The 15,482-nt window shown below is 44.7% G+C and overlaps 1 protein-coding gene across 1 annotated transcript in view; it reads left to right on the forward strand.

Moving 5' to 3' along the window:
- The first annotated feature begins 1,237 nt into the window (after positions 1-1,237).
- LOC126252738 (uncharacterized) overlaps positions 1,238-15,482 on the forward strand; it is a 175,975-nt gene continuing 161,730 nt past the window's right edge. The window contains exon 1 of the mRNA XM_049953641.1: positions 1,238-1,352. Within this exon, the coding sequence (XP_049809598.1) occupies positions 1,238-1,352 (115 nt within the window). The remainder of the gene's footprint in view (positions 1,353-15,482) is intronic.

Consider the following 15,482-nt stretch of genomic DNA (forward strand, 5'->3'; position numbering starts at 1 on the left):
AGGGAATATTGCCGCAGGGAAGTGTGGCAGGTCCGCTGTTGTTTTCCACCTACATAAATGATCTCTTGATAGCAATGTGCGGCTGTTTGCTGATGATGCTGTGGTGTACGGGAAGGTGTCGTCGTTGAGTGACTGTGGGAGGATACAAGATGACTTGGAGGATTTGTGACTGGTGTAAAGAATGGCAGCTAACTCTAAATATAGATAAATGTAAATTAATGCAAATGAATAGGAAAAAGAATCCTGTAATGTTTGAATACTCCATTAGTAGTGTAGCGCTTGACACAGTCACGTCGATTAAATATTTGGGCGTAACATTGCAGAGCGATGTGAAGTGGGACAAGCTTGTAATGGCAGTTGTGGGGAAGGTAGATAGTCGTCTTCGGTTCATTGATATAATTTTGGGAAGATGTGGTTCATCTGTAAAGGAGACTTCTGTAAAGGAGACCGCTTATAAAACACTAATGCGACCTATTCTTGAGTACTGCTCGAGCGTTTGGGATCCTTATCAGGTCGGATTGAGGGAGGACATAGAAGCAATTCAGAGGCGGGCTGCTGGATTTGTTACTGGCAGGTTTGGTCATCACGCGAGTGTTACGGAAATGCTTCAGGAACTCGGGTGGGAGTCTCTAGAGGAAAGGAGGCATTCTTTTCGTGAATCGCTACTGAGGGAATTTAGAGAACCAGCATTTGAGGCTGACTGCAGTACAATTTTACTGCCGCCAACTTATATTTCGCGGAAAGACCACAAAGGTAAGATAAGAGAGATTGGGGCTCGTACAGAGGCATATAGGCAGCCATTTTTCCCTCGTTCTGTTTGGGAGTGGAACAGGGAGAGAAGATGCTAGTCGTGGTACGAGGTACCCTCCGCCACGCACCGTGTGGTGGATTGCGGAGTGTGTATGTAGATGTAGAGGTGCGAGTGCTGCTCTGCGATGAAGAGGTTGACACAAGAGAGGAATTCGTGGTGAATCGCATCAGACGAGTCAAAAGACTGATGACACAAAACAAATTTAAAAAAAAAAAAAATCGTGAGACGATATTATCGTTATGTGCCCTGGCGGTGACTAATTTGTTTGTTCAGTGTGTTTGGTTGCAGTCTCTTGACAGGAACGGGACTTATCGGAATGGACGTACGATACACGAAGTGGGGAAGAAGGCCACAGCATTGGGGTCTGTGAAATGGAGGTCAAAGTAAAGGGTGCGCCTAACGGTTCGCGGGTGGCGACCATTAGTGATGTGCCGCCGGGCCGTGGGCCAGTGCGACAGTCCGTGGACGCCGCAGCGCGGAATGGCAGCCAACATTGCCGCCCTCGTCTTCGTGGTCGCCACCGCTGCCAGCGCTCATGCCTGTGAGTACCACACACAGTGCTAACGCACACGCCCCAGCACTCACGTCCTCACGGATGCTTTCTGGCAGCCTGCCGCGATGTACCAACAATCCACACGAGTTACAGACCCGTACCACTGGCGTCAATTTGCAGTAAGATTCTAGAGCGTATACTGTACTGTGTTCGAACATTGCGAAACACATCGAAGAAAACGTTCTACTGACATACAGGGTGGTCCATTGACAGTGACCGGGCGAAATATCTCACGAAATAAGCATCAAACGAAAAAACTGCAAAGAACGAAACTCGTCTAGCTTGAAGGGGGAAACCAGATGGCGCTATGGTTGGCCCGCTAGATAGCGCTGCCATAGGTCAAACGGATATCAACTGCGTTTTTTTTAAATAGGAACCCCCATTTTTTATTACATATTCGCGTAGTACGTAAAGAAATATGAATGTTTTAGTTGGACCACTTTTTTCACTTTGTGACAGATGGCGCTGTAATAGTCACAAACGTATAAGTACGTGGTATCACGTAACACTCCGCCAGTGCGGACGGTATTTGCTTCGTGATACATTACCCGTGTTAAAATGGACCGTTTACCAATTGCGGAAAAGGTCGATGTCGTGTTGATGTATGGCAGTTGTGATGAAAATGCCCAATGGGCGTGTGCTATGTATGCCGCTCGGTATCCTGGACATCATCCAAGTGTCCGGACCGTTCGCTGGATAGTTACGTTATGTAAGGAAACGGGAAGTGTTCGGCCACATGTGAAACGTCAACCACGACCTGCAACAAACGATGATTCCCAAGTAGGTGTTTTAGCTGCTGTCGCGGCTAATCCGCACATCAGTAGCAGACAAATTGCGCGAAAATCGAGAATCTCAAAAACGTCGGTGTTGAGAATGCTACATAAACATCGATTGCACCCGTACCGTATTTCTATGCACCAGGAATTGCATAGCGAAGACTTTGAACGTCGTGTACAGTCCTGCCACTGGGCACAAGAGAAATTACGGGACGATGGCAGATTTTTTGCACGCGTTCTATTTAGCGACGAAGCGTCATTCACCAACAGCGGTAACATAAACCGGCATAATATGCACTATTGGGCAGCGGAAAATCCACGATGGCTGCGACAAGTAGAACACCAGCGACCTTGGCGGGTTAATGTATGGTGCGGCATTATGGGAGGAAGGATAATTGGCCCCCATTTTATCGATGACATTCTAAATGGTGCAATGTATCCCGATTTCCTACATAATGTTCTACCGATGTTACTACAAGATGTTTCACTGCATGACGGGATGGCGATGTACTTCCAACAAGATGGATGTCCGGCACATAGCTCGCGTGCGGTTGAATAGCATATCTCATGACAGGTGGATTGGTCGTCGAAGCACCATACCATGGCCCCCACGTTCACCGGATCTGACGTCCCCGGATTTCTTTCTGTGGGGAAAGTTGAAGGATATTTGCTATCGTGATCCACCGACAACGCCTGACAACATAAATCAGCGCATTGTCAATGCATGTGCGAACATTACGGAAGGCGAACTACTCGCTGTTGAGAGGAATGTCGTTACACGTATTGCCAAATGCATTGAGGTTGACGGACATCATTTTGAGCATTTATTGCATTAATGTGGTATTTACACGTAATCACGCTGTAACAGCATGCGTTCTCAGAAATGATAAGTTCACAAAGGTACTTGTATCACATTGCAACAACCGAAATAAAATGTTCAAACGTACCTACGTTCTGTATTTTAATTTAAAAAACCTACCTGTTACCAACTGTTCGTCTAAAATTGTGAACCATATGTTTGTGACTATTACAGTGCCATCTATCAGAAAGCGGATAAAGTGGTCCAACTAAAATATTCATATTTCTTTACGTACTACACGAATATGTAATAAAAATGGGGGTTCCTATTTAAAAAAAACGAAGTTGATATCCGTTTGATCTATGACAGCGCCATCTAGCGGGCCAACCATAGCGCCATCTGGTTTCCCCCTTCAAGCTAGGCAAGTTTCGATCTTTGTAGTTTTTTCGTTTGACGCTTATTTCGTGAGATATTTGGCCTGGTCTCGATCAATGGACCACCCTGTATAGTCGGCACGGATTCAGGAAATGTTCTTCTTATGAAACGCTACTAGCTCTTTATTCTCATTAACTAATGAGAACTACCAGCAGGGGATCTCAAACTGATTCCATATTTCTAGTTTTTCAGAAGGATTCTGACAAAGTTCTTTACAAGCGGCTTTTGGTAAAATTGTGTGCCTATGCAGTATCGCTTCAGTTATGCGACTGGATTCGTGATTTCACGTCATAAAGGCCACAATTCCTAGTAATTGACGGGAAGTCATCGAGTGGAACAGAGGTGACATCTGGCGTCCCCCAAGAAAGTGTGGTAGACGCTCTGCTATTTCTAATCTACATAAGTTATTTGGGAGACAATGTGAACTGCTATCTTGGATTGTTTGCAGACGAATCTGTCATTTATCGTCTAGTAAAGTCATCCGAAGATTCAGTTCAAATTAGAAAATTATTTAGACAGCATATCTTTGTGGTGCGAAAACTGTCAATTGACCTTGAACAGCCGGCCGCGGTGGTCTAGCGGTTCTGGCGCTGCAGTCCGGAACCGCAGGACTGCTACGGTTGCAGGTTCGAATCCTGCCTCGGGCATGGGTGTGTGTGATGTCCTTAGGTTAGTTAGGTTTAAGTAGTTCTAAGTTCTAGGGGACTTATGACCTAATATGTTGAGTCCCATAGTGCTCAGAGCCATTTGAACCATTTTTTTTTGACCTTGAACAATAAAAAGTGTGAGGTCCTACACAGGAGTATTAAAAAGATCCGTTGCGTTTCTGTTACGCCATACTGTCTATTGACCTTGAACAATAAAAAGTGTGAGGTCCTATGCAGGAATATTAAAAAGATCCGTTGCGTTTCTGTTACGCTATAAGCCACACGAATTTAAAGACTGCCAATTCAATTAATCTAGGTTTAACGCACTTGTTAACCCTGACAAAAATTGTAACGTTGACATAGCGAATGTTATGGTTAAGGAGAAACAAAGACTGAGTTTTATCAGTTGCGAATCCTCTAAAGAGAACACCTACACAATGACTGTACGTCCTCTGTTAGAGTACTGTTGCGTGGCATGGGACCCTCACCAGATAGGATTGATGGAGGATAGCGAAGAATATAAAACAAGTCCTACTCTTTTTCTGCTATCACGGAATACGGAGAGAGAGTGTCACGGATATGATACGCGAGTTGGTGTGGCAATGATTAAAATAGAGGCGGTTTTCTTTTCCGCGAGATCTTTTCACAAAATATCGATCACTAACTTTCTTCTCCGAATGCGAACGTGTTTTGTTGATTCCCACTTACATAGGGAGAGGCGGCCATTTTAATAACTCAAGAGATATCAGTGGTCACACGGAAAGGTTTAGATAATCATTTTCCCAAGTACTATTAGAGAGTGGAAAGGTTGAGAAACAGAATGAAAGGCATTCTGTGAACTCTCTCCCAAGGATTTAGATATGAATTGCAGATCACTCATGTAGATGTAGATGCAGACAACTGTCGTATTTAAATAGAGAGAATCCGAACTCCAGCGACAAAATTTAGCTTGTTCAGGGATATTTTCTGAGCATTTTGGTTCAAGGGACACGTGGTCATCCGTGTAAGTTACATCTGCATCTACATGAGTACTCGGCAATTCAGACTTAAGTGTTTGGCAGATGGTTCATAGGCCCAATTTCAGACTATTTTTCGGCCGTCCCACTTTCGAATATCACGTGCGAACGCCCAAAATCTTTCACTGCGAGCTCTGAATTATTTTATTACGATGGTCATTTTTCGCTATATAGTTTGGAGTCAACTATTTCCGCCTTTGTTTTAATGATTGTTAACACAACTGTCTAATCATATCCGCTATTTTGCAACAATACAAAACAAGCTGCCCTTCTTTGAACTTATTCGATGCCCTCCGTCAATCCTATTGAGTAAGAATCCAACTCCGCGCAGTAGTATTGCAGAAGAGGACTGACAAGGGTATTCTGCATCTACATCTACACCTACATCTACATCCGTACTCTGCATACTATTGTGAAGTGCATGGCAGAGGGTACGTGCCAATTATTGGGGCTTTTTCCCGTTCCTTTCGCACATGGGGCACAGGAAGAATGATGGTTTACATGACTCTGTGCAAACGGTAATTAGTCTATGTATGTGAAATAGAGGACAGCGAAAGAAAAGAAAGGGAAGAGATAAGCGCGAATTCGTGTCTTCCAGCCTCACAGGGGGTTATTGTAATGCAATGGAGAAAGTTGAAAATTTGTGCCGGACCGTCCAGCTTACCACACGGTACAATGCATCATCGATCGTCTTTTAAGCTCCCCCCCCCCCCCCCCTACTGACGACGTTAGTGCACTGAAACAGACGTCAAGGAGCCGTCGTACTCTTAGAGAAATGTATATACACTCCTGGAAATGGAAAAAAGAACACATTGACACCGGTGTGTCAGACCCACCATACTTGCTCCGGACACTGCGAGAGGGCTGTACAAGCAATGATCACACGCACGGCACAGCGGACACACCAGGAACCGCGGTGTTGGCCGTCGAATGGCGCTAGCTGCGCAGCATTTGTGCACCGCCGCCGTCAGTGTCAGCCAGTTTGCCGTGGCATACGGAGCTCCATCGCAGTCTTTAACACTGGTAGCATGCCGCGACAGCGTGGACGTGAACCGTATGTGCAGTTGACGGACTTTGAGCGAGGGTGTATAGTGGGCATGCGGGAGGCCGGGTGGACGTACCGCCGAATTGCTCAACACGTGCGGCGTGAGGTCTCCACAGTACAGCGATGTTGTCGCCAGTGGTCGGCGGAAGGTGCACGTGCCCGTCGACCTGGGACCGGACCGCAGCGACGCACGGATGCACGCCAAGACCGTAGGATACTACGCAGTGCCGTAGGGGACCGCACCGCCACTTCCCAGCAAATTAAGGACACTGTTGCTCCTGGGGTATCGGCGAGGACCATTCGCAACCGTCTCCATGAAGCTGGGCTACGGTCCCGCACACCGTTAGGCCGTCTTCCGCTCACGCCCCAACATCGTGCAGCCCGCCTCCAGTGGTGTCGCGACAGGCGTGAATGGAGGGACGAATGGAGACGTGTCGTCTTCAGCGATGAGAGTCGCTTCTGCCTTGGTGCCAATGATGGTCGTATGCGTGTTTGGCGTCGTGCAGGTGAGCGCCACAATCAGGACTGCATACGACCGAGGCACACAGGGCCAACACCCGGCATCATGGTGTGGGGAGCGATCTCCTACACTGGCCGTACACCACTGGTGATCGTCGAGGGGACACTGAATAGTGCACGGTATATCCAAACCGTCATCGAACCCATCGTTCTACCATTCCTAGACCGGCAAGGGAACTTGCTGTTCCAACAGGAAAATGCACGTCCGCATGTATCCCGTGCCACCCAACGTGCTCTAGAAGGTGTAAGTCAACTACCCTGGCCAGCAAGATCTCCGGATCTGTCCCCCATTGAGCATGTTTGGGACTGGATGAAGCGTCGTCTCACGCGGTCTGCACGTCCAGCACGAACGCTGGTCCAACTGAGGCGCCAGGTGGAAATGGCATGGCAAGCCGTTCCACAGGACTACATCCAGCATCTCTACGATCGTCTCCATGGGAGAATAGCAGCCTGCATTGCTGCGAAAGGTGGATATACACTGTACTAGTGCCGACATTGTGCATGCTCTGTTGCCTGTGTCTATGTGCCTGTGGTTCTGTCAGTGTGATCATGTGATGTATCTGACCCCAGGAATGTGTCAATAAAGTTTCCCCTTCCTGGGACAATGAATTCACGGTGTTCTTATTTCAATTTCCAGGAGTGTATTTTAGTGTTGTCTGTTCTGTGGGACATGTCCCACAGAACAGACACCACCCAAATTTATACATTTCTCTGTTAGTCTAATCTTGTCTTCGCGATACCTATGGAAACGATACGTAGGGGATTGTAGTATATTCCTAGATTCATCACTTAAAGTTGGTGCCAGAAACTTTCTACGTAGATTCTCACGGGATAGAATGTATCTATCTTCAAGCGTATACCAGTTCAGTTATTTTAGCATCTTCGTTACACTCTCTAATGGGGCGGAGTAACATGTGAACGTTCGTGCTGTCCTATGCATGCGGTCAGTATCCTCTGTTAGATTTGTCGCGGGTCCAACACACTTGAACAATATTCCAGAATGAGCAATACGAATATTTTGTATGCAGTCTCCTTTTTTGACTGATTGTATTTCCCTAGTATTCTACCAATAAACTGCAGTCCACATCCTGCATTACCTGCGATTGGGACTATATGATCATTCCATTTCATATCGCTGCAAATCGTTACACCCAGGTATTTGTATTAGTTGACAGATTCCAAATCTGAGTGATTGATGTCTGTTGTGAAGTGCACAGTTTTACCTTTCTGTACATTTAAAGCAAATTTCCAATCTTTGCAACACTTCGAAACTTTATCAGGATGCGTAGTGCAGACAATCTCTGTAGCAGATTTGTTGGATCTTCTAAGTGTTATGCCACTAAAATGCAGTCATTGGCTCGCCTTCCCTATAGCATTTTCTATGTGACAGTTTCACTTTTAAGTTGTTCGTATTTGTAATTCCTAAGTATTTAGATGTATCGACAATCTTCAAATTTGTCTAATTCATCATGTGACGGAAATTTAAAGGATTTTTTTTTTGTACTCTTGTGATTGACCTCAGACTTTTTATTGTTTACGTTCAGCTGCCAGTTGTAGCGCCATACAGGTATCGTCTCTAAATCACTCTGCAGCTGGTTTTCATCTTATGATGGCTCTACCAGACTAACAGAGCTTTTCTTACTGTCTCGTAAATTGTTTATTGAGATCAGAAACAACAGAGATCCTAGAGCTCTTCCTAGAGGAAGCTCAGATATCACTTGGGTTTCACTTGACGACTTTCCGTCAGTTACTACAGACTGTGATCTTTCTGACAGGAAATGACAAATCCAATCGCACAACTGAAATTATACTCCGTAGGGACTCAATTCGACTAGAAGCCGCTTATGAGGAACGGTGTCAAAAGCCTTCTGGAATCCTAGAAAAGCGGAATCAACCTGAGATCCCCTGTCAATAGTTTTCATTGCTTTGTGTGAATAAGAGTCAGCTGTGTTTCACAGGAACGATATTTTCTGAACCTGTGCTGGTCATGTGTCAACAGCAATACTGGAATTACTGCAGTTTTGTCATATGATGACATGGTTGGAGACTGTGGCTGTTATTTGAACACAAATGTTGATGTTGTTCGGACAGCAACCAGCCATAAATTTACTTTCAGTTCCTTTATTCAGTGGGTACCGTACGGTGCTGTCTAAACGACATCAATACTGGAATTACTATTTATTGCGTTTGTTATCTCAATTACCTTTACTTCTGTGAAAGAATCTTCACAACAGTGAAGAAGCCTGTAATATATTATCATGTGATGTGGTTGATGTCACAGCTGAAAACACTCAACATAACATCCTTTTTCCAATCTTCCACTGCAGTCATTGAGCCCATACATGAGCTGCACATCCGACCAACACTTCATCAGTAAGCCTCTCTGCAGTGCCGTGTATCACTGTATTTGTGTGGAGCCGTATAAGAAGCGTGAGAACAAATATTTTGGAACTGCTGCCAGCCGTTTATTAAACACTTCACCTGTTAAGTGCTCTATGTCTCGATTCGTGACGACCCGTTGTTTAAATTACTTCGTATATACACTGCTGGCCACTGTAAATGCAACACCAAGAAAGACAAGAGGTAGCACAACAAAATTTATTTTGTAGATAACATGTTGACCAAGTATCAAATGATTACGTTTACAGACGTCTGTGACATGTGGTTCCTGCCAGAATCAGTAGCCAGAGTAGCCGCCATTGTTGGAGATCACCGCTGCCACACGTCTCGGCATTGAGTCAAAGAGACGTTGGATGTGTTCCTGGGGTACATCATCCCAAGCAGCTTCCACACGTTGCCAAAAATCATCTGGTGTGGCAGCTGGGGATGTAATCTGGGCCACTCGTTGAGCAACCATGGACCACATGTTTTCTATCGGCGAAAGATCCGGAGAGCGAGCCGGCCAGGGAAGCACTTCAATCTGGTTATTGACGAAGAACCTTTGGACAATGCGTGCCACGTGTGGTCGCGCATTATCCTGTTGAAATATGGCTGTGGCCGAGCCCTGAAGGTAAGGAAGGACAACTGGCTCCAGCACTTCGGATATGTAGCGCCGGCTATTTAAAGTACCGGCAATGCGTACTAGAGGCGTGCGAGAGTAATATCCAATACCGCCCCATACCATAATACCCGGTGCAAGACCAGTGTGGCGGTGCATAATGCAGCTGTCCAGCATCCTCTCTCCACGGTGTCTCCACACTCGAATCCGACCATCGTGTTGCTGCAGACAGAAGCGTGCCTCGTCAGTAAAGACAACGTCATTCCATTCTGCCGTCCACATCCGTCTGTCATCACACCATTGGCGACGGAGACTTCTGTGGTTCTGCGTCAATGGTAGACGAAGCAATGGACGTCTTGCGGACAGACCACTCTGCTGTAAACGGCGTCGAATGGTACGCGCAGACACTGGATGATGCGTTACAGACGCAATGTGCTGTGCTACGGTTCGGGATGTCACTGAGCGATCCGTCACTGCCATGCGCACAATTTGCCTATCAGCACGTGCAGTGGTGCACCGAGGTGAATGCGATCGACCACGTCGGTCCGTCGTACCCTCCTGCATCCAACGGTCACATATCCGCATTACAGTTGTTTGGTTTCGTCCAACACGACTAGCGATTTCTCTGTATGATAATCCACAATCTCGGTAAGCCACTATCCTTCCTCTGTCGAACTCGGATACTTGATCAAAAGATGTTCGCTGTTGTCTACGAGGCATAACTGATCGTCTTGTGAAACAACCACAAGGTAAACACACGTACCGAACGTACACTCGTCGAAATCGCCAAGCCTTAAATGGCGCTATGAGGTGGCGCCACAGGCGCGCGTGATGTGCGTCTGCGCTGAAATTGTAATCAGTTGCATATCTCATCGCTGCAAACCCATGGTGTAAATTTCACTTGATTCGGATGCTTCCTTCAGGGTGTTGCATTTACGGTGGCCAGCAGTGTAAATTACATTGAGGTGACAAAAGTCATGGGATAGCAACATGAAGGTACACAGACGACGGTAGTACGCGTAAGCAAGATGTAAAAGGACAGTGCATAGGCGGAGCTGCCATTTCCACTCAGGTCGTTCACGTGAAAATGTTTCCGACGATATTATGGCTGCACAATGGGAACTAACAGACTTTGAACGCGGGATGGTAGTTGGAGAGAGATGCATGGGACATTCCTTTTCGGAACTCGTTAGGGAATTCAGCATTCCGAGATCCACAGAGTAAAGAGTGTGGCGTGAATACGACATTCCAGGCGTCACCTCCCACCACGGACGACGCAGTGGGCGACGGCCTTCACTTAACGACCGACAGCAGCAGCGTCAGTGCTAACAGACAAGTAACACCGGCTGAAATAACAGCAGAAACGAATGTGGGACATACGTTGAACGTATGCGCTAGGACAGTGTTGCGAAATTTGGCGTTAATCGGCTTTCGTGGCACACGACCGACCCGAGTGCCTTTGCTAAACAGCACGACATCGTCTGCAGCGCCTCTCCTGGCCTCGTGTCCATATCGGTTCGACCCTTGACACTGGAAAACCGTAGCCTGGTCAGATGAGATCCGATTTCGGTTGGTAAGAGCTGATGATAGTGTCCGAGTACGGTGCAGACCCCACGAAGCCACGGATGCACGTTCTTAAGTAGGCACTGTGCAGGCTGGGGGTGCTTCCATAATGGTGTGGCCTGTGGTTACACGGGATGGATTGTGTCCTCTGATCTAAATAAACCGATCGTTGACTGGAAATGTTTATGTTCGGCCACTTGGAGTCATTCATGGACTTCATGTTCCCAAACAACGATGGAATTTTTATGGGTGGCAGTGCGCAAAATGACTGGACCACAATTGTTCGCAGTTGGTTGGAAGGATATTCTGGACAATTTGAGCGAATGATCTGGCCACCGAGATCGCCAGACATGAATCTCACCGAACGTTAATTGGACATATCGAGAGGTCAGCTGGTGCACAAAATCCAGCACTGGTAACACTCTCTCACTTACGGTCGGCTATAGGTGTGAGGACAATATTATGGAAATGGAAGAGGATGTAGATGAAGATGAAATGGGAGATATGATACTGCGTGAAGAGTTTGACAGAGCACTGAAAGACCTGAGTCGAAACAAGGCCCCGGGAGTAGACAACATTCCATTGGAACTACTGATGGCCTTGGGAGAGCCAGTCCTGACAAAACTCTACCGTCTGGTGAGCAAGATGTATGAAACAGGCGAAATACCCACAGACTTCAAGAAGAATATAATAATTCCAATCCCAAAGAAAGCAGGTGTTGACAGATGTGAAAATTACCGAACTATCAGTTTAATAAGTCACAGCTGCAAAATACTAACACGAATTCTTTACAGACGAATGGAAAAACTGGTAGAAGCCGACCTCGGGGAAGATCAGTTTGGATTCCGTAGAAATGTTGGAACACGTGAGGCAATATTAACCATACGACTTACCTTAGAAGAAAGATTAAGAAAAGGCAAACCTACGTTTCTAGCATTTGTAGACTTAGAGAAAGCTTTTGACAATGTTGACTGGAATACTCTCTTTCAAATTCTGAAGGTGGCAGGGGTAAAATACAGGGAGCGAAAGGCTATCTACAATTTGTATAGAAACCAAATGGCAGTTATAAGAGTCGAGGGACATGAAAGGGAAGCAGTGGTTGGGAAGGGAGTAAGACAGGGTTGTAGCCTCTCCCCGATGTTATTCAATCTGTATATTGAGTAAGCAGTGAAGGAAACAAAAGGAAAAATTCGGAGTAGGTATTAAAATTCATGGAGAAGGAGTAAAAACTTTGAGGTTCGCCGATGACATTGTAATTCTGCCAGACAGAGCAAAGGACTTGGAAGAGCAGTTGAACGGAATGGACAGTGTGTTGAAACAAGTATATAAGATGAACATCAAAAAAGCAAAACAAGGATAATGGAATGTAGTCGAATTAAGTCGGGTGATGCTGAGGGAATTAGATTAGGAAATGAGACACTTAAAGTAGTAAAGGAGTTTTGCTATTTGGGGAGCAAAATAACTGATGATGGTCGAAGTAGAGAGGATATAAAATGTAGACTGGCAATGGCAAGGAAAGCGTTTCTGAAGAAGAGAAATTTGTTAACATCGAGTATAGATTTAAGTGTCAGGAAGTCATTTCTGAAAGTATTTGTATGGAGTGTAGCCATGTATGGAAGTGAAACATGGACGATAAATAGTTTGGACAAGAAGAGAATAGAAGCTTTCGAAATGTGGTGCTACAGAAGAATGCTGAAGATTAGATGGGTAGATCACATAACTAATGAGGAAGTATTGAATAGGATTGGGGAGAAGAGAAGTTTGTGGCACAACTTGAGCAGAAGAAGGGATCGGTTGGTAGGACATGTTCTGAGGCATCAAGGGATCATCAATTTAGTATTGGAGGGCAGCGTGGAGGGTAAAAATCGTAGAGGGAGACCAAGAGATGAATACACTAAGCAGATTCAGAAGGATGTAGGTTGCAGTAGGTACTGGGAGATGAATAAGCTTGCACAGGATAGAGTAGCATGGAGAGCTGCATCAAACCAGTCTCAGGACTGAATACCACAACAACAACATAGGTGTAGCATGGCTCAGTATTTCTGCAGGTAACTTCCAAAGACTTGAGTCCATGACACGTCCAGTTGCAGCATTATGCCGGGCAAAACGAGGTCCAATTCGATATTGGGAGGCATTCCATGTCTGATGTCAGCTCAGTGTATTTGCGTTTATTTCTACGTTTACGCGGTGCTCCCAAACCCCCTTTTCGTAAACCGATGTTTCAATACCGCTGCTGGTTGGTTCATTGGTTGATTTAGGGGAGGGGACCTGCTAGTTGGTCATGGAAAAACAGCAATATCGATTCTGGTAATGTGAACCTAGCTGTCAAATTTCCTATTTCACAACAGTTACTTGCTCAGATACATACGCTCAGTCGTTTTGAAACGTCTATGTGTTGCAGGTTCCTACTTGCTTTTAAAAATTTTAGCTAATGTGGAAGCATTAATTTTATGTGGAGTGAAGGAGTATTCCACTAGGCAGGAAGTTATTTTGTTCTTTAGCTAACGAAGAGTCGGCTGCTGTGGTCAAGCGGTTCTAGGCGCCTCGGTCCGGAACCACGCGGCTGCTACGGTCGCAGGTTCGAATCCTGTCTCGGGCATGGACGTGTGTGATGTCCTTAGGTTAGTTACGTTTAAGTAGTTCTACGTCTAGGGGACTGATGACCTCAAATGTTAAGTCCCATAGTGCTTACAGCCGTTTGAACGTTTTTTGAGTTAACGAAAAGGAACATTTGCTAATTCTGTACAAAGGAATCTGAATGTGTCCTTATCGATTCGGAAGTCTTCTAGAAATCAATAGTCATGAAAACAGTGGAGCAGTATAATCTCCCAGCAGTGACAATTTGCACCTTCTTCTATTACGCACGTTATTTACGTGGGTTAGTAAAACAGTTCCGAATGCACTGGCTGGCGTGAATAAGAATTACAAACATGTACTCTTACGAAAACTGAATAAAATTTCAACTGCCAAGATCACTACAATCATTTATTCATACTGATGACCGGTTTCGGTAATTCTCTGTTGCCATCATCGGATCTGCAAAAGATGCGACCACAAATGCTAGGATACAGCAACTTACACTACAGCACACATAATTATATCCAAAATTTGCAATACATGTAATAGCAACATACATATGTTTCTATAATTACAGACTCCACTGTTTTAGTACAGTAAGTGGCGCTATACAGTGTATATCCATGCTAGGTATTGTGAGCTATACTAGAAGTCGTCACGTCAATTTTAAAACAACTTTGTACGTATATATTACTCCGTCGATTACAATTGCTCACATTCATCACCACTTTACAACTGATAGATTCCAGCGTAAACATTCTTAGTGATACACAAGTACATCAGATGACGCAGTGGTAGTACAAATCGATACTATCATCTCACATACGCCTATATTATTATCATACCAAAAAACCCGTCAGTATCGTAAATTTAAAAAAAGCTGTCCACAAAACAATGTACGACATTGATAAAACATAATTTATACATAAACCTTTTTACATTATTTCGCAAAATTTTTAAACCTATTTTATAAACAATTCTTAATAACCCTTATCATATTTTCCTTTATACAAAATCACAACCAATACGACAACCTATAACCACTTAAAAGCTCTCTATGTACAGCTAATGGTAACATATGTAGGTTCATTTTAATACATCCAGGAATAGTTCGAAATGTACAGACACAGATATGACATTTCACCAAGAACACATTCAGGGTATGCGTAGCAATGATGGAGCTATTCAATATTTGAACATTTGTTGTCAATTACGATGTTTACATTAGCTTATCCAAGACAACACGTCACTCGAGGTCCAAGTGGAATCTCGTAACCTGACGCCTGTATGCAATTTGATGTCTAGGTGAACACTCTTCCAAGGTTTAATATAAGAAATGTACACTTATTACATCATGTGGGATTGCAATCACTCTTAGCTGAGCCCTTAATATGACATTACCAGCTTACTCTTACATATGCTTGTGCTGGAACAAATATGTTCACGTGATAGTCATCTTAGATAGCTAATGCAAAATGCCGTCATTTAGCAGAATATGGTCAGTGCCCAATCATCGCAATTTAAAACATTTTTATACAGTTCATCCTTTAGGCATTTTTTCACACAGAATTACGTCACATTCCAATCTTTATCTAAAGAGGTCTCACCTAGACGTCGAACGACGTATCGTCGTGTAGAAGCTAATACAAACGGCATGTTTGCTAACAATAATGCAAGATATTCATTGTAGCTCCATTCGTAAATAGGCACAGTGTATATTTTCCAGATGAAAAGTACTATAAT

Source organism: Schistocerca nitens, chromosome 4 (assembly GCF_023898315.1).
Source record: "Schistocerca nitens isolate TAMUIC-IGC-003100 chromosome 4, iqSchNite1.1, whole genome shotgun sequence".
NCBI classification, from domain to species: Eukaryota; Metazoa; Arthropoda; class Insecta; order Orthoptera; family Acrididae; genus Schistocerca; species Schistocerca nitens.